Raw genomic sequence first — 22,837 nt, forward strand, 5'->3', positions numbered from 1 at the left:
TGTGCACCCTCCTCTCTGTCTGCCCCAGGCTTCACTTATTTTTGGTTTGGTTTGGCTTGGGGGCTACCCCCAGCGATGCTCGGGGGTTCCTCCTGGCCCTGCACTCAGAAATCACTCCTGGTGGTGCTCAGGGGCCCGTATGGGATGCTGGGGATTGAACCCAGGTGGACCGTGAGCAAAGCAGGGACTCCCCCCACTATTCTCTTACTCTGGCATCGCTCTGATGCCCGGTTCCCTGCCCACAGCCTCTGGGAGGCCCCCCCACGGGCTGCAGGCTGCCCATGGCAGTGCGCAGAGCCGGGCAGTCCTACCCGCCTGGGAGCTTCTTCCTTTATTTTTTTTTTCTTTCCTGGTTTTTGGGTCACACCTGGCAGTCCTCGGGGGCTAATTCTGGAACGCTCCTGGTGGTCTTTGGTTTGTTTTGTTCCAGGGTCATACTTAGCAGTGCTCAGGTCTTGCTTCTGGTTCTGCTCTCAGGGCTCACTGCTAGCAGTGCTCAGGGACCATAGGCGGTGTCAGGACTCGGACCCAGGTCAGCTGCATGCCAGGAAGTGCCTGGCCCGCCGTACTGTCTCTCCAGCTCCACTCGCAGACCATGCCCTGCCAAGGACTGAGCCGGTTCCTCCTGTCTACAGAGCATGTGTCTGGGTCCTGCGCACTCTCTCCCGGGGCCCCTTTTTCATCTGAGTGCAATCATTTGTTTTGAAACTCCAGGACCACTCTCCGATCCTCATCCTGACTCATGGTTCAGTGCTCAGGTCCAGCAGCGCTGGAGGTCACCAGGGCCATGCCCAGTGGTTCAGGGAGTGGGGAGAAGAATAGGAACTATCCGTAAGCTGTCTCCTGGCCATCTTGTTTGCCATGATTATAATATTTAATATGATAATATCAAGAATAATTGTTTATCATTATGTTTGTTTTAGGAGTACAAAGGAAGTGATCTCATGTCTGTCTGTATCATGAAACGATCCAATATCATACATAGTTCCAACTGCTTCCGTGCTATGAGCTTTCAAGATCCGGTCTCTTAGCAGCTATCAAATAGGCACTATCATAATATAGGGGTTAAGGCACTTGCGGTGTTGGGGCGAGAGTGAAAGTACAGTGGGTAGGGTGCTTGCCTTGCCTGTGGCTAACCTGGGTTTAATCCCCAGCTTCCCTGAGTCCCGCCAGGACCAATTCCTGAATGGTGCCAGGAGTAAGTCCCGAGCACCATTAGGTGTGACCCAAAACCCCAGGCCCCCTTGAAACAAGTAGTAGAGCCTTGCCTTACATGTGGCTGATCCTGGTCGGATCCCTAGCACCTCATTTGGTCTTCTAAGCACTGCTAGGAATAACCCCCAAATGAAAATAAAACAAAGCTTAAAACAAAACAAAAAAAATGGGCCGAAGCCCATAGTACAATGGGGGTGCCGGGAGGGGGGTTACCTTGCAGGCAACTGACCGAGGCTCGACCCCTGTACCCAGGCGGATGCACTCAGGAGGTAGCTCCAAGGAGATGGCAGGAGGGCAGCCGTGCCGGAGAGGGACCTGGGCCCACCTGAGGCTGCTGTGGGCAGCTGGGCAGCGGGGGTCCAGTCTGCTTGTTTGTCCTCCGCCTTATTAATTAATTAACTAATTAATTAATACCTGTTTGGTTTGGGGACCACACCAAGCGGTGCTCAGGGCCCAGTCCTGGCCCTGTGCTCAGGGCCCACTCCTGGCGGTGCTGAGGGGACCCTCTGGGGTGGCGGGGATCAAACCTGGGCTGGCCGCGTGCACGGCCGGCGCCCTCCCTGCTGTGCTGTCTCTGCTTTTCCGCCTGGCCGGGCCGAGGTTCCCCAAACCCTCTCGCCACCGGCCTGAATTTTCAGTTTGGAGCCCCAGGTTGTTCTGCAAACAGCGGCGGCGTGTGTGAACGTGATGTCAGTGTGGCCCGATCCAAAGGCCCTCGGAGACCGGTTCCAGGACAGGACCTGGGCTGTGAGTTCTTTACCACAGCTTCAGGGAGAATTTGTGATGAGTCCCCAAGGCACCCAGTTCCCGGTCAGGAGCGGTTGGGATGTTCCCTGACTGGCAGACCGGAACCAAGTCTCCCCCGGAGAGCAGGAAACCGCCTGACAGTCTAGCTGCTGGCAGCTCGTGCCAAGATCTCTCTGTCTTGTCTTGGATTGGGGTGTCCCTGGTCAGGGTGCCAGCTTTGTCACAAAGTGCATCTTTGTTGTTGTTGTTGTTGTCGTTGTTATTATTATTATTATTATTATTATTATTATTACTACTGTGGTGCTGGGGTTTGGACCCAGGACTTCATATCTGCAGGGCAAGAGCTTTACCGTTCAGCTACACCCCAGACCCTGTAACTCTTCCACTGGGATGGGACATGAGTAGATTTCCGCTCTCGGTATTATCGAAGGAAAGTCACAGAGCAAGTGACTTCTGAGCCTCAGTTTCCCAGAGGGCCAAGTGAGGGGACGAATCAGATTCCATGGGGACTCACCCCCCTTCCCCCTGCCAAGACTCCAAAGGGTCTATGGCGTTCACTCTCCCTGGTAGGGCTTGAGCTCGAGGGCACTCTAGTTCTTCCTAGTTCTTCTTCAAGTGGGGTGAGGGGAGTGAATGTTTGCTGTCTTTTTTCCTTATTTAAAAAAAAAGTTTTCAGAGGCTGGAGCAATAGCACATCGGGTAGGGCGTTTGCCTTGCATGCGGCTGACCCGGGTTCAAATCCCAGCATCCCATATGGTCCCCCTGAGCACTGCCAGGAGTAATTCCTGAGTGCATGAGCCAGGAGTGACCCCTGTGCATTGCCGGGTGTGACCCAAAAACAAAAACAAAAACAAAAAAAAAAAGATTTTCAGGCCAGCCATGTGGCCAACAATAAAGTTTATACCTTGCTTGGGTAAGACCTAGGTTCAATTCCTGTCACCTAAAAAAAATTATATTATATATATATATATATATATATATATATATATATATATATATATATATAACACCCCCAGGGGTCCAGAGAGATAGTGCAGTGGGTACGGCACTTGCCTTACATCCTGAGCACCACATATGGTCCCCAGCCCTTTCAGGAGTGACTCCTGAGCACTGAGCCAATAAGCCCCGAGCACGGCAGGGTGTGATCTCAAAGCAGCCCCCCTCCCCCAGTAAAAGAAAATCCCTCTTTTCTCCCTTTCGTTTCTGTGGTGCTTGGAGGGTCATGGCCTTCGGGTCTTGGGGATCAGGACGCCAGTGTCGGGGCTTGCACGTGGCACGGGGCTGGCTCTGGGGGTCAGACTCAGGGCCTTGCACCTGCAGTGCTCTGCCGTGGAACCACAGCCTTTGACCTGGGCACGACTCGGGGTGCCTGGCACTCTCCATACTCACTTTTCTCTCCTTCCTTCCAGAACTCTCCAGCTGAATTTTCAGGTCCACTGCATGAAGAGTGCCTGAGCCCTGCTGGAGCACAGCACCCCGTAAGATGGAGAAGACAGAAGGTAGGCAGGGGGCTTTGTTTCCCCCACGACCCAGGGTGGGATTCCCCCGTCTGGAGCCGGAGACAGTTGCACCAGCGGGCAGGGCTGACCCAGACCTGCCACTTCCATGAAGACCAGTAGGAGGCGGTAGGGAGCTAGCCTGCAGCCTTGGATTCTGTTTGCGGTTTCCTGTGTCATTTTCTTTTTTTCTTTTTGGGTCACACCCGGCGGTGCTCAGGGGTTCCTCCTGGCTCTGCACTCAGGAATTACTCCTGGTGGTGCTCGGGGGACTATATGGAATGCTGGGGATTAAACCTGGGTCGGCCACGTGCAAGGCAAACGCCCTACCCACTGTGTTATAGCTCTGGCCCCTCCTGTGTGATTTTTAGGGTTTCTGAGCCTGGTTAGGGAGTCGGACGTTCACTACTGTCATTTGGGCGTTAGGAACTTGAGCTCTCGGGAAGAAGCATTGATGGTTACAGTCCCCATTCATACTTGTAGGATGCCGTACCCTGTTCCTTGCTTCTCCCCTACCCCTATCAGTTGGCTTGGCTGTGGGACAACCACTCATCTCTGGGTTGACTTAAGACATGGATCTCTTTGCACCTGAGAGATAGTAGAGATGTTGAAGTGAGACCCTGGTTTGATCTGAAGCACCACATAGGGTTTCCCCAGCACTGTCAGGAGCCAGCCCTGAGCACAGAGCCAGGAGTCAGCCCTGAGCACCACCGGAGATGCCCCCACTCCAAAGGCGGGGGGGAAGGAAAAAAACACAGAAACAAAAAAAGACATTAATTATTTCCAGCCGGAAGCATAGAACAGGGCTAAGGTGCTTGGCTTACATCTGGCCAACCCCAGTTCGATTCCCAGCACCACATGGGCAAGAGCGAGCCCCCTGTGTGCACAGATCCAGGAGTGGCCCCCACAGCGTGGCTGAGTGTGGTCCCACACCTCCCCCTTCACCCCCACTAAAAGAAATCACTGTCACTCTCATCCCGTTGCTCATCGATTTGTTCGAGCGGGCACCAGTAACGTCTCTCATTGAGAGACTTATTGTTACTGTTTTTGGCATATCCAATACGCCATGGGTAGCTTGCCAGGCTCTGCCGTGCGGGCGAGATACTCTCGGTAGCTTGCCGGGCTCTCTGAGAGAGGCGAACGAATCGAATTCGGGTCGGCTGTGTGCAAGGCGAATGCCTAACCGTTGTGCTATCACTCCAGCCTAAAAGAAAAAAAGGACTTTCCCCCCCGCCCCAAAGATTCTGCCGACTTGGGGACGAAGACACAGTACAGGGATAAGGTGCACGTCTTACCCACAGCGGCTGAGTTTGACCCCCAGAACCACACATGGTTCCACTGAGCACTGTCATGAGAGATCCCTGAGCAGAGCCAGGAGTAAGCCCTGAGCCCTGCTGGGTGTGACCCAAAAGAACTGAAAAAACCCCAAAGATTCTTCAGGGCATGCTGGAGAGATACTATAGGGGTTAGGGCGCTTACCTCACACAGGGCTCTGCCGGGTTCGGCCCCTGGGACCCCATCTGGCCCCCTGAACCCGAGCAGCCTCTGAGCACGGAGCCAGGAGACAGCAGCAAACACTGCTGGGTGTGGCCCCCAAAGCACAAACACGGAGAAGGAACCTGTGGCCGGCTGCGCTGTCATTCTGCAGGCCCGGCCTGGCCCTGCCCAGCTGGTTCCCCTGGTCTCGGGGAGTCAGCTGGGGAGGTCGGTCGCTGAGTGCAGGTCACCAGCAGCGTCTGTGACAGCTCTGTGGCCGTCAGCCCCCCGCCCACGGGCTGGAGCCAACAGGCGAGAGCAGAACAGCCGGAGTTTGCTGACCCTGCAGGCCCAAAGCTCCCGGGTCTGCATGGACAGAGTGCTCTCTGGACCCACCAGCGGTGGTCGGGGGCGGGGGTGGGGGGACCCCCGGGTCAGGGCGTGCTCGGGACTGCTTCTGCAAACACTCTGGCACCGCCTTGCTGGGCTGAGGTTAATTTAATCCCTCCGACCTGGGGCGGGCCAAGGACTAAGGGCACAGTCCCCAGCACCACACACGAGTCCTGCCTGTCCCCGCTTCTGCTCCCGGGGCCGGCACCCCCAGGCCAGAGACTGGAGCGGCTCCCAGCTTCGGAGGAAATGCTTTATCCAGATCACCCAGCCTCAGGGACGGGGACACCACAGTCAGCCTGGAGTCACGCGGCTTCCTGCTGGCGTGGGACGTGGGGACCAGACGCCTCCTCCTCTGAGCCCCGCAGGTCACGAGCCTGCCCCTCACCCCAGAGCTGAGTTTTCAGGGCATACCTCAGATACGGGTGCGCCGGTGTGTGGGACCCTCGTTCCTCCCTGCTGGGCCCTTTCTGCCCGGAGGACCTATGACCAGCCCGGGGCCACCACCTACTCGGGGCACCGCTCAATTCCTTCTCTCTCTCTTCCTCTCTTTCTTTTTATTTTTTTTCCAGCCACACTCTTCATTTCTGTTTTTCCCATTTCCTTTGGAAACTGGCCTCAGCTTTTACCTCTTTTCCGCTTTTCCCCTCTTCTCTCCCATCATGGCAGCTGTTGCAATAACGGGGTCTCCACTTGCTTGGTGGGGTTGCTGCCGCCACACTGGGTGGCAGGGTGAGCTGGGGGTGTGGGTCTCGGGCGGGAGGAGGGGCGTCGCGTGCCTTTTTCTTGTACCTGTGGTGTCTCTGATGCTTCTTGTGCTGGCCTGAGGGTGCCGGGGTGATCTGGTGGGAGAGGGGAGGCCCCTGGCCGTGTTGCTGGCTCTGACTAGGAATTGGGGGGGGGTCACACACTCCCGATGATGCCTGCCTGGGGTCCCAGACAGCAAAGCGTGCGCATGTGGGAGGCACTGGGGATTGAACTCGAGTCCTGGCGTTCAAAGTGATCCCTCGAGCCACTGAGCCTTCTCTGCTTCCTTTAAGTGTCTGCTTGCTCGCCGGCTGCCCTTTCCTTGGCCCCCTCAAGACAATGTCGTGTCACCTGCCTCGATCCCGAGAACCTCCCCCCCCATCCCTTCGCTGGTATCAGCCCTTAACTCCAGCTCCGCACCCTGCAATCTCACCAGGGGTCCCTCTTGCCCTGAAGTCAGTGACCTGGAGTCCTCTGGAGGCGGCAGGGCAGGGCAGGGCAGTCAGGCTGGCGAGACGCCTCTCCCCACTGGCCTCTCCCCAGTGCCACCGTCTCAGGGAAGCGGGGCTCTGGCTGTGGCACCCGGCTTCCCTGCGGAGCGTCCCAGTGGCAGTTCCAGGCTGCTCAGGGATTGTCTGGGTGTCCGTCTGCCCTTTTCTTGTGGTCAGAGCTGTCCTGGGCCAGCCCATGTGCAGAGCAAAGGAGAAATCGCTGCCACCTCTCAATGGCGATTCCCCGACCTGTCTAGTAAGGGCCAGAGCGAGGGTGGCCTTCTTGCAGGACAACAGCTGCGAACCTTCTTCTGACAAGTTGCTCCTCATTCATTTACCGCCCCATCACGTGTCAGTTTCAGGCAGTCATTTTATGTTTCTCCTCCTGTTTTTAACCTCTGAGTCTAGGAAAATCATTCTGGAGACATGGGGAAAGAAGCCAGGAAGGAAGACTGAACTTGAGCACATCGTCTGTAACTTTTATTTCCTTGTTTGATTTTGGGTTGTACCTGGTGCTGCTTAGAGGCTACTCCCAGCTTGGTGCTCAGGGGTTGCTCCTGGAGGTGCCTCATTGCTCCATACAGTGCCAGGGACTGGAACTAAGTCTCCTGTCTGTAGAGCACATACATGCTCCGCCAACTGAGCTCCCGTTTTGGCTCTCTAAGCATCCTTGTCATACTGCATTGCACCTGCTCCTTTGGGGGCCTCCTTGACCATAGATTTTTTTTTAATTATTTATTTTATTGAATCACCATGTGGAAAGTTACAAAGTTCTCAGGCTTATGTCTCAGTTATACAATGCTCAAACACCTGTCCCTTCACCAGTGCCCATATTCCACCACCAAAAACCCCAGTATCCCTCCCACCCCCCACCCCTCCACCCCCGCCTGCGTAACTGATAAACTTCACCCCATTTTCTCTTTACCTTGATTACATTCCATATTTCAACACAAAACTCACTATTGTTGTTGGAGTTTCCCCCAAAAAAAAACAGCCCTACTGACAAGGAAGCATTTGATAATTAGTTTTCCACTGCTGAGAATGAAGAGATGTGAAGTCTAGTTTAGGGTTTCTGTATTTTAGTAATTAAGTCCAGGGAGATTTATGTTAGAAATTGCATCATTTCCCTTCCTGGGGCAATATGGGGCAATGGCTTAGTTCACAGTCTAGAGACATACCATAGATGTTTTGAGAGTGGTGCATCTCTGTGTCCTTAGACCTGTCTTAGCCACCAACACATCGATGCCTAGTAAGTGGCGGAATAAGGAATCAAATACCACCATTCTGTGAGTTTACCCCTACAGTGTGTTACCTTACAACCAAGCCATCAGTCAGCCTCAAGAATTTGTAGTGTGTGTGGGAGGGCACGGGGGTGGTGGAGCGATAGTACAGATAGTACAGCAGGTAGGGTGCTTGCCTTGCATGTGGCTGACCCAGGTTCAGTCCCTGGCATCCCGTATGGTGCCCCCAGCCCAACAGGGCTGATTCTGGAGTGCAGAGCCAGGTTAACACCTGCCTGAGCACCACTGGGTATGGCTCAAAAGCAAACAAAATAGCAATAGTCGTCTCATTATTCATCAATTAGCTCGAGCGGGCACCAGTAACATATCCATTGTGAGACTTGTTGTTACTGTTTTTGGCATATCCAGTACGCCATGGGTAGCTTGCCAGGCTCTGTCGTGTAGGCGGGATACTCTCAGTAGCTTGCCAGACTCTCCGAGAGGGACAGAGGAATAAAACCTGGGTCGGCCTCGTGCAAGGCAAACGCGTGCAAGGCAAACGTCCTACCCACTGTGCTATCACTCCAGCAAACAAAAAAGACAACAAAAACTGTTGAACCTGAAGAAGATTCTGCAGGGACACCAGCCCATGTGGATTCCGTAGCCACAGGCCTGGCTCCCTCTCCACCTCTCCTGGGGGTCCAGACTACCTCAGGGCCTTGTCATGATCGGGGAAACATCCCATCCTCAGAGCCCTGGGAGTCAGGCTGCCCCATAAGTCTGGAGGCCAGTGAGTCCTGGAGGGTGGGTACCAAAACCCCTTTCCTTTCTTTCTTTCTTTCTTTTTTGTTTTAATTTAATTTTATTATTATTATTATTATTATTGCTTTTGGGGTCACACCCAAAAATGGAAACGTTACTGGCGCCCACTCAAGTGAATAGAAGATCAGTGGGATGACAAGTGATACAAGTGATAAAAGTGGGGTCACACCCAGTGATGCACAGGGGTTACTCCTGGCTCTGCACTCAGGAATTACTCCTGGTGGTGCTCACGGGACTAAATGGGATGCTGGGAATTGAACCCGGATTAGCCATGTGCCAGGCATATGCCCTACCGCTGTGCTATCGCTCCAGCCCCTCTTTCTTTAAAAAAAAAAAATGTTTATTTTTATACAGTTGTTCATGCTGATCTGTCACATTCAGTATATTCCAACACCAACCCCCCACCATCGCCCCTCCCACCACCATTATTTCCCATCTTCCCAACCACCTCTCAGGCCTGCCCCTAGAGCAGGCCCTAAATCGTTTATTTTGTATTGCTTGTTATGAATAATTTGCTAAAAATGATCCAAAAAGCTTTCCTTAGAGGAAAGTGTATGAAGATTGTTGTATCTCACCACGGAGCCTTTTAGCTCTTGTCCTAGAGATTGCTAACATATTGCTATAGGGTGGACCATGTGCATGAATATCTTCTTAATCGAGATTGGCTGCCTTCTACTTTACATCCCATCTGACGTGGTGTGATACTCTTGGTCTACCAGTCCCAAACCCCTTTTCTGTTAGTCTTTGCTCTCGTTGCCTTGTTTCTGTGAAAAATGGGCTATTCCTCACTTGCCGGGGGTCTTTGAAAATGGACGGTGAGTCTGTTAGGCGCTCAGCAGGCTCTCAGGTCCTGAGGCAGGGGGCCTGCGTGATCCTGCGGTCCAGCTCTCGCTGATCTGCATGAGTCTGGAGGCTCAGACAGCTGAAGGAGCTTAAATAATGTAGAAGGCATAACTCCGGATCCCTCCGGCTCCGGCAGGATTTACTCGTGCCCATTTGCATCAGGCTAGGTTCATGTTTAATGTAGAGACCATTGTGAAGCTCGCGCTTCGAACCCTTCCATCTCCAAAATTACCAATTTGCCCCCTGACCTGGCAGATCCAGCAGTGATGTGACTCCAGCCCAGAGAACCGGCAGGAGATGCCTTGTATTTTGCTGCTCTGCAGGCACTGTCCTCAGCAGGAACCAGAGAGGACTTAGTGGAAACTATTGGGCAGACAGTGTAGCACAGAGAGATAGAGCCCAGAGCTCATATAGGTGAGGCCCTAGGTTTGAACCCTGGCACCACACACACACACACACACACACACACACACACACACACACACACATTAAAAATTCAGGAGCCAGAGCGATGGTACATCGGGTAGGGCATTTGCCTTGAAAGCAGCTGACCTTGATCCCCGGTATCCCATATGGTCCTCTGAGCCCTGCCAGGAGTAATTTCTGAGTGCAGAGCCAGGAGTAAGCCCTGAGCATCTCCAGGTATGATGCCCCCCAAAAAAATAAATAAATAAAGTGGTTCAGGGGCTAGAGAAATAGTGCAGTGGGTAGGGCACTTGCCATGCACACAGCCAACCTGGGTTTGATCCTCAGCATCCCATATGGCCCTCCACGCACCACCAGGAGTAGTTCCTGAACTCAGAGCCAGGAGTAACCCCTGAGCAGGTGTGACCCAAACAAAAAAACAAAATGACAAGAAAAAAATTGGCTCGGGGACAGAGGGACAATTCAGCACGTAGGGCACTTGCCTTCCATGTGGCCAACCTGGGCTCAATTTCCGGCACCTCACATGGTTCCCTGAGCACTACCAGAAATCATCCCTGAGTGCAGAGCCAGGAGGAAGCCCTGAGCACAGCTGGGTATGCCCCCCCCCCAAACAACAACAACAACAACAAATTGATGAAAAGGTCTGGAGCACAAGCCCTGCGTGATGAGCCCCAACTTCTGTCCCCAGCATCGCACACATTTCCCTGGTGGCCTTCATGAAGCCCCTTGGTCCTGGGATGGGTAGACATCTCGGACCCATACTGAGTCAAAAGCACGGTCTGGGGGCCGGAGCGATAGCACAGCGGGTAGGGCGTTTGCCTTGCACGCGGGTGACCCAGGTTCGATCCCGGCATCCCACATGGCCCCCCAAGCACCGCCAGGAGTAAGTCCTGAGTGCAGAGCCAGGAGTAACCCCTGTGCACCGTTGGGTGTAAAGCTCTGCCCCCCCCCCCAAAGAAAAAGTGAAAAGGCACGGTCTGGCCTCTCGACCTCAGACTCTTGCTAACACCGCGATCCTTTCTTGCCTGTTTTCTTTCTCTCAGCCAATGACCAGGTCCCTGTGGGGGAGGAGGAGCGGGGCCCCCCGAAGGGGCACCCCTACTCCGTGGAGACCCCCTACGGCTTCCACTTAGACCTGGACTTCCTCAAGTACGTGGACGACATCGAGAAGGGCCACACGCTCCGCCGCATCCCCATCCACCGCCGGCACAAGCAGGCCAAGTTCAGCACGTTGCCCCGCAACTTCAGCCTGCCGGACACCGGGGCCCGGCCTGCTGCGGCCCCGGGGCCCCTGCACTGGACCCCGGCGGCGCGGCCGCAGAAGGGGCTGCTCAGGACGGAAGAGGGGGCCCCCTCCCTGGGGGACGCCCCCCAGGCCGCCGCCGCGGGCGGGAACGAGGTCAGCTACCACCGCCAGGCCCTGCTGGCCGAGACCGCCCGGCAGCTGGACGCGGCGGGCCTGGGGGGTGCGGAGCCCGGCTGCGCCGGCAGTCGCCCCCAGCTGCTACGGGCTTGCAGCCTGCCCGCCGCCCTGCCGCCCCCGGGGGTCGCGGAGGAGCGGGGTCCACCCGCAGACACTACCGCCCCCGCTCTGGCCCCCCGGCCGCGCCCCGGGGGAGGGGGCGTCTGGGAGGGCAACTTCAGCCCCGCGGAGGGAGGTGCAGATTTCCGGGGCTCGAACTCAGTCATGCAACCCAGAGTCCGAGAGTTTGCAGACTCCGAGTCGGGGGTCCCAGAGCTGGGCCGGGCCGAGGCCCCGCCCCCGCCCTCTCTCCCAGCGCCTCTGACCTCGTCCCAGAAGACGCTCGGCGTGCTAGAAGAGGCCGAGGACGGCGCCCACGGTGCGGGCACGCGGGCGGTGGTCGGCCCCCCCGACGCCCCCAGCCCCAGCCCCCCGCCGCTGCCGTCTCCCCTCCCCCACGACCCGCGGCCCCCCGAAGACATCGAGCTGAGCATCCGCGAGCTGCCGCCGCCGCCGCCGCCCCCCATCGAGGTCCACGTGCGGAGCGTGGGCATCCGCGTGACCGAGGAGAGCCTGGGCCTGGCCAGGAGCGAGCCCCACGGCCTCGCCAGCCTCAAGCGGCAGCTCTGCAGCCTGGAGGCCGAGCTGGCCGAGAGAAGCCGGGAGCTGGCCCGGGTCCGAGCCGCGCTCCGGCAGCGGGAGGAGGAGAGCCGCAGCCGCGAGCAGCGGATCGAGGAGCTCCAGGGCACCGTGGCGCAACTGGCCGCAGAGCTCGGCCGCGGAGCCGCCGGGGGCCGGGCTGATGCCGTGGTCAGCACTGACCCTCTCCCGGGAGCCTCGCCCAAGGAGTCGTGCGACAAGAGCGTGGGGGTGGCCCTTGGGGGCAGCCCCGGCTCTGAGAGCCGGGAAGCCGGGGTGGAGGACGATGGCCTCCGGGGGGCAAAGGACCGTCCCCGGAGAGGGGATCGGAGCCCAGCAGCGCTCGGGTCACCCCCTCTGCTGTCCCCGGCCAGCATCCCCTCTCGGCGGAGCTGCCTCTCCACCGAGCTCAGGATTGAAGAGGGGGAGTTTGAGCAGGAGGGTGAGCTTCCGGCCCTGGACACGGGCGGTGCGTCGTGGAGCGGTGGCCGGAAGGACCCTGCCGCCGCCGTCGCCGGGGAGGGCCCAGGGGCCAGCTCCGAGCAGGCGCACCCCGGGCGGCCCCCCAGCTCGCCCACGGACGCCACGCTGGGCCAGTACGTGAGGAAGATCCAGGAGCTGGTGCAGGAGCAGTGGAGCTGCCTGGAGCACGGCTACCCCGAGCTGGCCAGTGCCCTCCGCCAGCCGGCGTCCAAGCTGAGCAGCATCCAGAGCCAGCTGCTGAGCTCCCTCAACCTGCTGCTGTCCGCCTACTCCGCCCAGGCCCCCGCGCCCGCGCCCGCGCCGGCCACCTCGCCGTCCGTGGGTAAATAGCCGCTGGGCTGAGCACGTGCTTCCGTGCCAGAGCCCCGGACTCCGGCCCTGGCTCCACCTCGCCCCCTGTGCCCGCTGGGTGCCGTCCCCAAGCCCAGATCCAGGCGTTAATCCCCCCACCCAGCACTGCCCAGTGTGCACCCCCTCCAAATAAAAAAAAAATAAGCAAATAAACACCGGACCCCAGATAGGGAACCATTCCTCCTTTAAGTGATGAGACCAAAGGGAAAAGGTTTTAGTGGCATATTTCCTTTTTCTTTTCTTTTCTTTTCTTTTTTTTTAAATTTAAGCACCTCCAGGAGCCCAGTGGAATATAAAACTCACCTGAGGGGCTGGAGCAATAGCACAGCCAGTAGGGCGTTTGCCTTGCACGTGCCCGACCCGGGTTCGATTCCCAGCATCCCATATGGTCCCCTGAACAACGCCAGGGGTAATTCCTGAGTGCAGAGCTAGGCTGCACTGTGCATCGTCAGGTGTGACCTCCCCCCCCCAAAAAAAAAAGTAAAACTCATCTGAGTGTCGGGGCCTGGTTCAACCCCACCCCTAGCCTTACTCTATAAGGTTAAGACTGAGAAGCAGGGGCTGAAACCATAGCACAGCCGGTAGGGCGTTTGCCTTGCATGCAGTCAACCCTGGTTGGATCCCCAGCATCCCATATGGTCCCCCAAGTGCCTCCAGGAGTGATTCCTGAGTGCAGACCCAGGAGTAACCCCTGAGCATTTACGGGTGTGACCCAAAAGGGAAAAAAGTGGGGGGGGGGCAGATTTTAGTGAACAGCTGTGCAGAGTGCTGGGAACCAGGAGGAGGCAGGAGGCGATGAAATCCACCCTTGACTGGCCAGGCCCCGCCCCCTCATTTGCATGGTGCCTAGTCCGGGCTGGTGGGCCCCGCCCTGCTCTCTCCGTTCCCTGGGCCAGGGCCAGGGACGAGACTCAAAGGCTGGAAGCACAGGCAGGCAGGAGGCCTGGCCTTGGTCCCCAGCATCACATGGTCCCCCAGGTGACCCCCGAAAAACTGCTGAAGGTGGTGGCTGTTCCCCCCACCAAAAGGATCGAGGATATTTTTTATGGGGAAGAGAGAGCCTGAAAAATGGGGTGATGTCCCTTGAAGCTGGTACCATCTCCCTTTTCCTACCTTTTTGTTCACTTGGGTGTTATCTCAGACAGTGCTGGATGCTATTTTCAACTTGGTACTCAGGGGCCGCTCCTGGCAGTGCCCAGGGGAGAGAAGCAGGTGGTACCAGAGACCAGACCTGAGCCTCCTGCAGGTCAAGCCTGCACTCTAAGCTACTGAACTCTTCTGAGACTGCATAGCAAGGACTATCCCCTGCCTTTTGAATAGGCGCCATTCTGCACTGCCAGAGAGCCAGGCCACGCCCCTTCAGAGACCCTCATCATGCTCCTCCCTGGCCCCCTGTACTTAGAGGCCAGGGAGCAATCTCAGAGGACTGTAGTACCTGCCTTGCAGATGGGAGACCCAGCTTCCACCTCTGGTACCACATGACGCCCTGAGCACTGAGCCAGGGAGAGTCCCTGAGCACCGCAGGGCATGATCCCCAAACAGAAGCAACCCAAAGGAACCTGTTTGATTGAGTTAGGGACCAGGAGACAGCCCAAAGCACTGGGAGCCGGGGCCAGAGCAATAGTACAGCAGGGAAGGCGTTTGCCTTGCATGCAGCCAACCTGGGTTCGATCCCCGGATTCCCATATGGTCCCCGGAGCCCTGCCAGGAGTGACCCCTGAGTGCAGAGCCAGGAGTAACCCCTGAGCATCAGCAGGTGCGATCCTGAAACCCCCCCCCACCAAAAAGGCACTGGAGCCCGTATTTTGCATGAAGGAGCTCCAAGTTCAGTTCCCGGCACCCCAGAGCTGCCTAAACACCACCCAGTGTGACCCAAAGACCAATGAAAGTTTGATTTGCACCCTCTGGCACTTGGTCCCTGACTGCCGCCTCCAACTTCTTCCCCCACCACCCCTATTCCTCCCCCTGTGCCCCGCCCCGAGAGTCCCAGTCTGCTGCACCCCGGGGCAGCCTCCCGATGGTTCTAACCTGTGGTGTTGTGTCTGCCTAGAGCTCTCTCCATCGACCAGCCTTAAATCCATAATGAAAAAGAAAGACTATGGCTTCCGTGCAGGAGGTAATGGGACCAAAAAGAACCTTCAGTTTGTTGGGGTTAACGGTGGGTAAGCATCCTCGAGAAGCCCGGGTGTCCTCCTCGCCCCCTCTCCCACACCGCCCTTCACGCGCGCTTGCCCGGCCCGGCTGCAGCTGCTTTGCATCCTCCCTCAAGCGAATCCGTCTCCGCGGCCCTCTCACACTGCTGCTTGGGTTTGCATGCGCTGGGCCTCTCGCCAGGGTCTGTCGGAGCCCGGGCAGCCGTACAAGGGCACACAGGGGCTCCCGGGAGGTCAGGATTGCAGGGGGAGCTTGGAGGGGGTGGGTGAGAGAGAGTAAACCAGGCCCTTTGAGGAAGACACTTAATTAGAACCACATACTGAAAGTAGGACACACTCCAAATGAGTTGAACTTACAAATTTCATCCTCTTCATTGTTTTCTTCCCTGACTGCCAACGCAGACAGTGTGTTTTGGGGTGATGAAAGGCCAGCGAAGTCTTTGCAGGCAGGAAAGGGGCCGGGAGTGGGGTAGGGGGGAGCTCCCACCTCTGATCAGGAGAGGAGGTCCCTGAATTTAGAATGTTTGCGAAGCCGGATGTTTCACAGACACTTATTAAATGCCAGTTGTGTTAGCAGGGTGGAGGTGTAAGACAAGAGAAAAAGTCAGGGGCCAGAAAGATAATACAGATGGAAGGCGCTTGCCTTGCACGCACCAACTGGCCTTGATCCTCAGTACCGCATATGATATATGGTCCCCTGAGTTCCCCCCACCCGCCGACACACACACAGGAGTGATCACAGGGCCAGGAGAGACTCCTGAACACAGAGCTAAGAGTGCTCCCCGACCACTGCAGTGTGTAGCCCTCCTAAACAGGCAAAATAGAGCCATGTTTCTTAAGTAGGGCTCATGTGTCCCTCTGGGGCCCCTAGGATATCACACAGAGGCCCACTGGTGAAAAACAAATAACTGGAGGGAGGGCCACAGCATGAAACTGAGGCCTCACACAGTAGAAGGAACTCAGAAAGGAAAGGGGCCAAAGGGGACCACGGTGGGGAAAAGCTTGAGAAATCCTGGGTTCGACCACCCTGCCTGCACAACCTCACAGTCTGGACTCGGTCGAGGTGACACCAGCTGTGAAGACAAAGGGAATTCTGGGGTGAATTCTGGCAGAGAAGGACAGAGAAGGCTGCTGGGGAAGCCCCCTACAAAGCCCCCTTTTCCCTCCCCTGGAAAAGACGGGGATGTTGATCAGCAGCAGAGTGGCCGCACATTTGTGCGGCCACCCGGGTCGCATCTCGGTAGAGAGCGAGGGGATGCTGGTTTGGGTCAGAGGGAGACTCCAGATTTAGAGGGGGCCCATCAGCCCGTCCCATGCCAGCAAGGAGGAAACGCGCCCCTACCCCTGCTGGTCACCGTGTTTGAGGGCATCTCCTGGCACGGGCAGGCAGGACACAGCCTAATCGCACAGTCTAACGCAGGGCCTGTCTCTCCGAGCCTCAGTGCGCCCCCTTAAGCCCTCAAACCCGGGGATCTGCCTCAGGGCCTCTCTGCTGGCTCCAGCTGCTCTTCCCTTGACGTGCTGGGTCAGGCCCATCTTGGGAACCTGCTCTCTGCTTCCGTGCTCCTCTCCCAGGGGGGCCTCAGCCCTTGTTCTCTGCCGCTGTGCCGCTCAGCTGTGGCGGCACATTGGAAACCCTGAGGGGGAACCTGCAAAACCTACCAAATGGGGCCAGGGGTGTGGGTCAGTGGTAGAGCACTTTCCTTGCATGCATGAGGTCCTGGGCTCAATCCCCAGCACCACAAAAATAATTTTAAACACACACACACACACACACAAATGTGGGCCATGAAATTGTCTCAAAGACTGGAGTACATCTTTTGCATGCAAGAACCCCAGGCTTGATCCCTGGCAGGGACTACCAGGTGCAGTCCCTAAAAAATTGATGTGTATGTGTGTATTATATATAATTATGTATATATAGCTGGAGTCTCTCTCTGAAGACTCCAGACTTGAGTGCAGCCAGGTATTAGGAACATGGGCCACCCCCAAGGGATTCTAATGTGCAGCCACGATTGAAATTCCTGCTTTCGCCTCAGTAACTTTTCTTCCCACTGCCCATGTCCTTTTCCATTTTCTTTATTATTCTGATCACTATGCAAGAATATCGTTTCTATGATTACTGTCTGTATGTCCCTACAACAACATAAGCTCAGTGAAGACAGAGACATTGCTAGAACTCGTAGAACAAGGCCGAGCACAGCGTAGGCATGCTATACATTTCTGCGGGCAGGATGGCGGCATTTTCTGTTGGTGTTCTTGGGAAGCGGTCCTCAGGGGAACCTGCTAGCTAGAGGCAGTAGGTGCCAGGGCTGGAGAGATAGCACAGAGGTTAAGGCACAGGCCTTGCATGTGGCTGACCACATGGTCCCCTGACCACAGAGCCGGAAGTGGTCCCCCAAACCCAAAATAAAATAAATGCCATAGGTCCCTCACTCTCTTCATCACAGAATTAAAAGATTGCTTTAGCCAGAATAGAAGAAGGAATATTTAGGCGCACTTGTGGCTTATTCAAGACCCAGTGTGAGTCTGCCCATGAACTAGCTGAGTTTGCCTTTCCAGGAAGTTCAGGGGTCTGACATGGGGGGCGACCGTACAGAGAAGGAAAGGAGGGGGTGGCATGGAAGACGCATGGCCAGTGGTTTCCCCAACCACGGTGGTTGTGTCCAGTGGCCCCAGATCCTAAAATCTTCCACCACTGGGGCTCCCTCTCCGCCATCAGCACCGGGGCTGATAAATATTCCAGAACTTTCCGCCAGGGTCTGCCTTCTCATTAAGTCACAGACAATGGGACATATCCGTCACCGCCAGGGAGAGTCCCATGTCCCCCTTCTGTTCCAGGCAATGGTTTAACTTGAGTGTCTTGTCTGGTCACAGACCCCCACGGAGAGGCAGAGGACAGAGCTCGGTGACAGAGCAGATAGATGCCCATGTGAGGCCCTGGGTTTGAGCCCCTGGGTTCGATTCCCTGTAATGAAACCATCACAGGGCTGGAGAGACGGTACAGCAGGAAAGGCCTTGCCTGCAGCCAATCTGGGCTCATTCAATGGCCACCACATATGGCCCTACTGATCCCTGAGCACCGCTGGGTGTCACCCCCCCCCCACCCCAACCAAAAGATAAGTTAAGCAAAAAATAAAAAGAAAGAAAGCTCCAACACCTAGCCCATGGGAGTGGACACAGATGGTTTCTCCTTCATCAAATGTTAGGCAGGGTTGGGGGGGAGAGAGAAAAGGAGGGGAGGGGTGTGTAGATCTTGAGATATACACCGAGATATCGGCCAGTGAGGACACAGGCTCTTTACACACTTGCTGCAAAGAACTCGGTTCTTGATCTCCCCAACGGGCTACGGCCACAGCTCCTGGCTGCGGGTCCGGCATCAGCGTCCTGGAGCCGCGCCCCGGGGGCAGGGGTGGGGGGAGGGATGCGGAGCTTCATCCTGACCTCGGGGAACCGCACCGTGGGCGGGACACAAGGAACGAGGCTCTGGCTCTCTCTCTCCCCGCCCCCCAGCTACGAGACCACCTCGAGCGAGGAGACGAGTGGCGAGGACAGCTCCCCGGAGGACCGGTCGGACAGCGAGGCCGAGAAGGGTGACGGCGCCCCGGGCCGCCAGCGGGGCACGGAGCCGCCGCCTCCCGAGGGCCCCCGCGACGACGCTGCCCAGGAAAGCAGGTCTGCAGGAGAAGCGCCCACCCCCAAGGCTGAGAGGTGAGTGCGGGGGTGCAGAGGGGCCACGTGACCCCCTTCGACCGGCCCTTCCTTCCCTTCCCCATCCCTTCCTCGCTCTGCCGCGTGCCGTGTCTGCCCTCGCTGGACCCTGCACAGTGCCTCACACACAGGGATCTCGGGGCGCATGCTGGGGGGGGGGGCTCTGCGTGGAAAGCCCCCCGCCTGGCGCTGGCCGCCGAGAAGACTTTTCAGGCATATCTTTGTTGGTTTGGTTTTTTTTTTTTTTGGGGGGGGGGGGTATCTGGCCATGCTCAGGGGCTGCTCCTGGTTCTGTGCTCCGGGCATGCTCCTGTTGGTGGTTGGAGGAGGGACATGTGACCCAGGATGGGCCCAGGCCTCCTGCGTGCAGATCCTGTGCCTGCTTCCAGGACCTTCGTGCATCTCTTCCCTGATCCTGCCCAGGGCCCTGCGGCTCTGACTCACCTCTGGTGGGTGACTGTGCCCCCCCCCCCGCCCCCTCCCCTTTCCCCCCCCCCACCCTGCTCTGGTCTAATTCACATTTGGCGAGGAAGAAACCACCTGTGTCCACTCCCAGCCGAGACAGTTCTATGGGCCAGGTGTTGGGGTTCTATTTCTTCTCTTTTCTGTTTTTGCTTTATTTATCTTCAGGTTTGATGTTGTGAGCGGGCGTGGGGCTGGAGGCGCGGGGAAGCTGAGTGAGCCCGTAGCTCTGACCCCAGCCCACACGCTTTGCACAGCCGGGCCTGAAACCAGGGCCTGGTCCGTGTGGGTGCGCCCTACACCTGGCCTCGCCTTGCTCTCCGTGTCTTTGTCTTGACTGCTGTGTTGGTGGGGGTGGTGTGTAGGCCACACCCAGCAGGGTTCACGGATCCCGCCCAGAGGTGCTTGGGGAACCGGGAGGTGCTGGGGATTAACTCCTGAACCCAAGGCGTGCGAAGCCTTGGAGCCTCTCTCCAGCCCCCGCCTCGCCTTCTGTTTGTGCTTCTGCTTCTTCTCTGTTCCGGGCTGGCCGGGCGGGGGGGGGGGGGGGGGGGGGGGGGGGAGTGGGGATTGGGAGGGGTGGGGGGAGAGGAGGGGGAAGGGGTGGGGGGTCTCAGGAGACCTGGCAGCCCTTCCGGCTTCCTGTATTCTTGGCCCAACAGGCCAGGGCTTCAGTGGGAGGCCCGGAGATTCCCAGACCACCCGGCAGTGCCCAGGGGCCTCCACGGGCACACCCTGGGGGTTCAGGGGTCACACCCCACAGTGCTCAGGGTCACTTCCAACAGTTCTCTGGAGACCACTTGGTGCCCGGGACTGACCTTGCTCCTCACATAGGCAAAGAATATACTCCAGCCCTTTGAGCCGTCTCTCTCTGACTCCCCACATTGCTTTTAATTTATTTTTAGGGTTTTTGTTCTAGAACTTTCCATTTATTTATCTTTATTATTGTGTGGGGGTGGTGTTTAGGCCACACCCAGCAGTGTTCATGACACCCATTGTGCTCAGGGATCCTTCCTTTCTTCCTTCCTTCCTTCCTTCCTTCCTTCCTTCCTTCCTTCCTTTCTTTCTTTCTTTCTTTCTTTCTTTCTTTCTTTCTTTCTTTCTTTCTTTCTTTCTTTCTTTCTTTCTTTCTTTCTTTCTTTCTGTTTTCCTTGCTTCCTTTCTTTTTTAAGATTTTATTATTGAATCACTGTGGAATAGACCCTTCCAAAGCTGTTCATGATTAGGTTTTAGTAGCACAGTGTTCCAACACCCATCCCTCCACCAGTGTATGTTTCCCAGCACCAGTGTCCTCAGTTTCCCTCCCATCTCACCGACCCATACCCTGCCCCCCCTACCCACCCCACCCTGCACCCAGCCTGCCTCTATGGCAGGCACTTTTATTCTCTCTCTTTCTCTCTTTCTGCTCAGGGATTATTTCTGGCTCTACATTTATGAATCACTTCTGGTGGGGCTCAGGGAACCCTAAGGGGTGTCGGGGATTGAACCCAGGTCAGCTGTGTGCAAGACAAGAGCTCTACCTGCTGTACTAGCTTCCCAGTACACCTTGCCTTTTTTTAAAAAAAAAATATTTGGGGGGCCATATCCTGCCATGCTCAGGGGTTCCTCCTGGCCCTGCACTCAGGAATCACTCCTGGCAGTGCTCAGGAAACCATATACCATATATTTTTCAAAGTGATGGGAGGGCATGTGGCATGGTGAAGAAAAAAAGAAAAAGTGTCCTTGGCATTGGACATACCTTGATTGGAATCCTACACCTATCTTGGTGCCCTCATTTGTGGAACAGTGGTTGATGTTTTTTGTTTTGCTTTGTTTTCTTGATTTATGCAGTCACGTTTTATTTATTTATTTATTGCTTTTTGGGCCACACCCAGCGATGCATAGGGGTTATTCCAGGCTCATGTGCTCAGGAATTACTCCTGGCGGTGCTCGGGGGACCATATGGGATGCTGGGAATCGAACCCGGGTCAGCCGTGTGCAAGGCAAACACCCTACCCGCTGTGCTATCGCTCCAGCCCCTATTTATTTATTTATTTATTTGCTTTTTCGGTCACCCCCGGCAATGCACAGGGGTTACTCCTGGCTCTGCACTCAGAAATTACTCTTGGCAGTGCTCAGGGGACCATATGGGATGCTGGGAATTGAACCCAGGTCAGCTGCATGCAAGGCAAATGCCCTACCTGCTGTGCAGTTTCTCTCTCACCAACCCTTCTCCCAGCCTGCCTCTATAGTAGGCACCTCTCTCTCTCTCTCTCTCTCTCACTCTCTCTCTCTCTCTCTCTCTCTCTCTCTCTCTCTCTCTCTCTCTCTCTCTCTCTCTCTCTCTCTCTCTCCTTTTGGGCGTTATGGTTTGCAACTGATACTGAGAGGTCATCAGGCTGGAGCTATAGCACAGCGGGTAGGCGTTCACCTTTCACACAGCCGACCCGTGTTTGATTCCTCCGCCCCTCTCGGAGAGCCCGGCAAACTACCAAGAGTATCACGCCCGCATGGCAGAGCCTGGCAAGCTCCCCGTGGCATATTGGAGATGCCAAAAACAGTAACAATAAGTCTCACAATGAGAGACGTTACTGGTGCCCGCTTGAACAAATCGATGAGCAACGGGATGACAGTGACTGAGAGGTCATCATGTTTGTTCCTTTACCTCCTTCCAGCACTCAGTTCTTGCCCAGAGTGATCATGTCCTACTCTTACTGTCACCGTGGGTCCTTCTCTACCCCAATTGCCCTCTTCCTCAGCACTTGAGCGGAGTGAGTTGAGGAAAGTAGCTCCCAGTGTCCCAAGCTGCACTGGCCACATGGTGGGCTCTCAAGAATGGTTCAAGAATAGGAGGGGCCAGGATCACCGTCCAGAGCCGGCAGTGTCGAAGCACGAGGGAGGGGGCTGGTCTTCACGCAGGGCTGCTACGACCTCGAGGTATCCTGGCACTGAGGAGTGAGTGGGGCTTTCTGGGAACAGAGCAATGAGAATCCCGCCTCGGCTTCCCTTGTCCAGTACAGGAAGAGGGCAAGCCTGGCAAGCAGCCCCGAGCAAGGGAGTCCCGCTTTATCCCTGCTATGAGCCCGCCAGGTTTTGAGGCCTTCAGGAAAGGGCAGTGGGAAGAAATGCACCACCATGAACGGAGCTTTGGGTTTTTCCAGTCACTCAAGCAGAAAATATTTGGCCTTGGGGCTGGAGCAATGGTTCAGAGGCAGGGTGCTTGCCCTGCATGCGGTCAACTCAGGTTCTATCCCTGGTACCACTCCTCCCGATCATCACCAGGAGTGATTCCTGAGCACAGAGCCAGGGATAAGCCCTGCACACTGAGAGAGAGAGAGAGAGAGAGAGAGAGAGAGAGAGAGAGAGAGAGAGAGTGTACCGAGGGAAGAGTGTTTGTCTTGCATGCAGCAGACCCAGGTTCGATCCCTAACACCCCGTAGGGGCCCTGAGCTCACCAGGAGTGATTCCTGCGTGCAGAGCCAGGAGTAAGTTCTGAACATCACTGGGTGTGGCCCCAAAACAAACATACACAAAAATTGGTCTAAAGCGGTGTTTCCCAGGGCTGGATCGATAGTACAGTGGGTAAGACATTTGCCTTGCACGCAGCCGACCCAGGTTCAATTCCCAGCATCCCATATGGTCCTCCAAACACCGCCAGGAATAATTCCTGAGTGTAGAGCCAGGAGTAACCCCTGAGCATTGCTGTGACCCAAAAGGCAAAAAC

At 56.3% G+C, this 22,837-nt stretch overlaps 1 protein-coding gene across 2 annotated transcripts in view; it reads left to right on the forward strand.

Annotated features, from left to right (window-relative positions):
• KANK4 (KN motif and ankyrin repeat domains 4) overlaps positions 1 to 22,837 on the forward strand; it is an 87,682-nt gene that overhangs the window by 46,354 nt on the left and 18,491 nt on the right. For both annotated transcript variants that reach the window (XM_055140456.1, XM_055140457.1), the window contains exons 2-5: positions 3,372 to 3,461; positions 10,917 to 12,779; positions 14,859 to 14,970; positions 18,475 to 18,672. In XM_055140456.1, coding sequence (XP_054996431.1) covers positions 3,446 to 3,461; positions 10,917 to 12,779; positions 14,859 to 14,970; positions 18,475 to 18,672 — 2,189 coding nt within the window. In that variant the 5' untranslated portion in view covers positions 3,372 to 3,445. The remainder of the gene's footprint in view (positions 1 to 3,371; positions 3,462 to 10,916; positions 12,780 to 14,858; positions 14,971 to 18,474; positions 18,673 to 22,837) is intronic.

This window comes from Sorex araneus, chromosome 5 (genome assembly GCF_027595985.1).
Source record: "Sorex araneus isolate mSorAra2 chromosome 5, mSorAra2.pri, whole genome shotgun sequence".
NCBI lineage: Eukaryota > Metazoa > Chordata > Mammalia > Eulipotyphla > Soricidae > Sorex > Sorex araneus.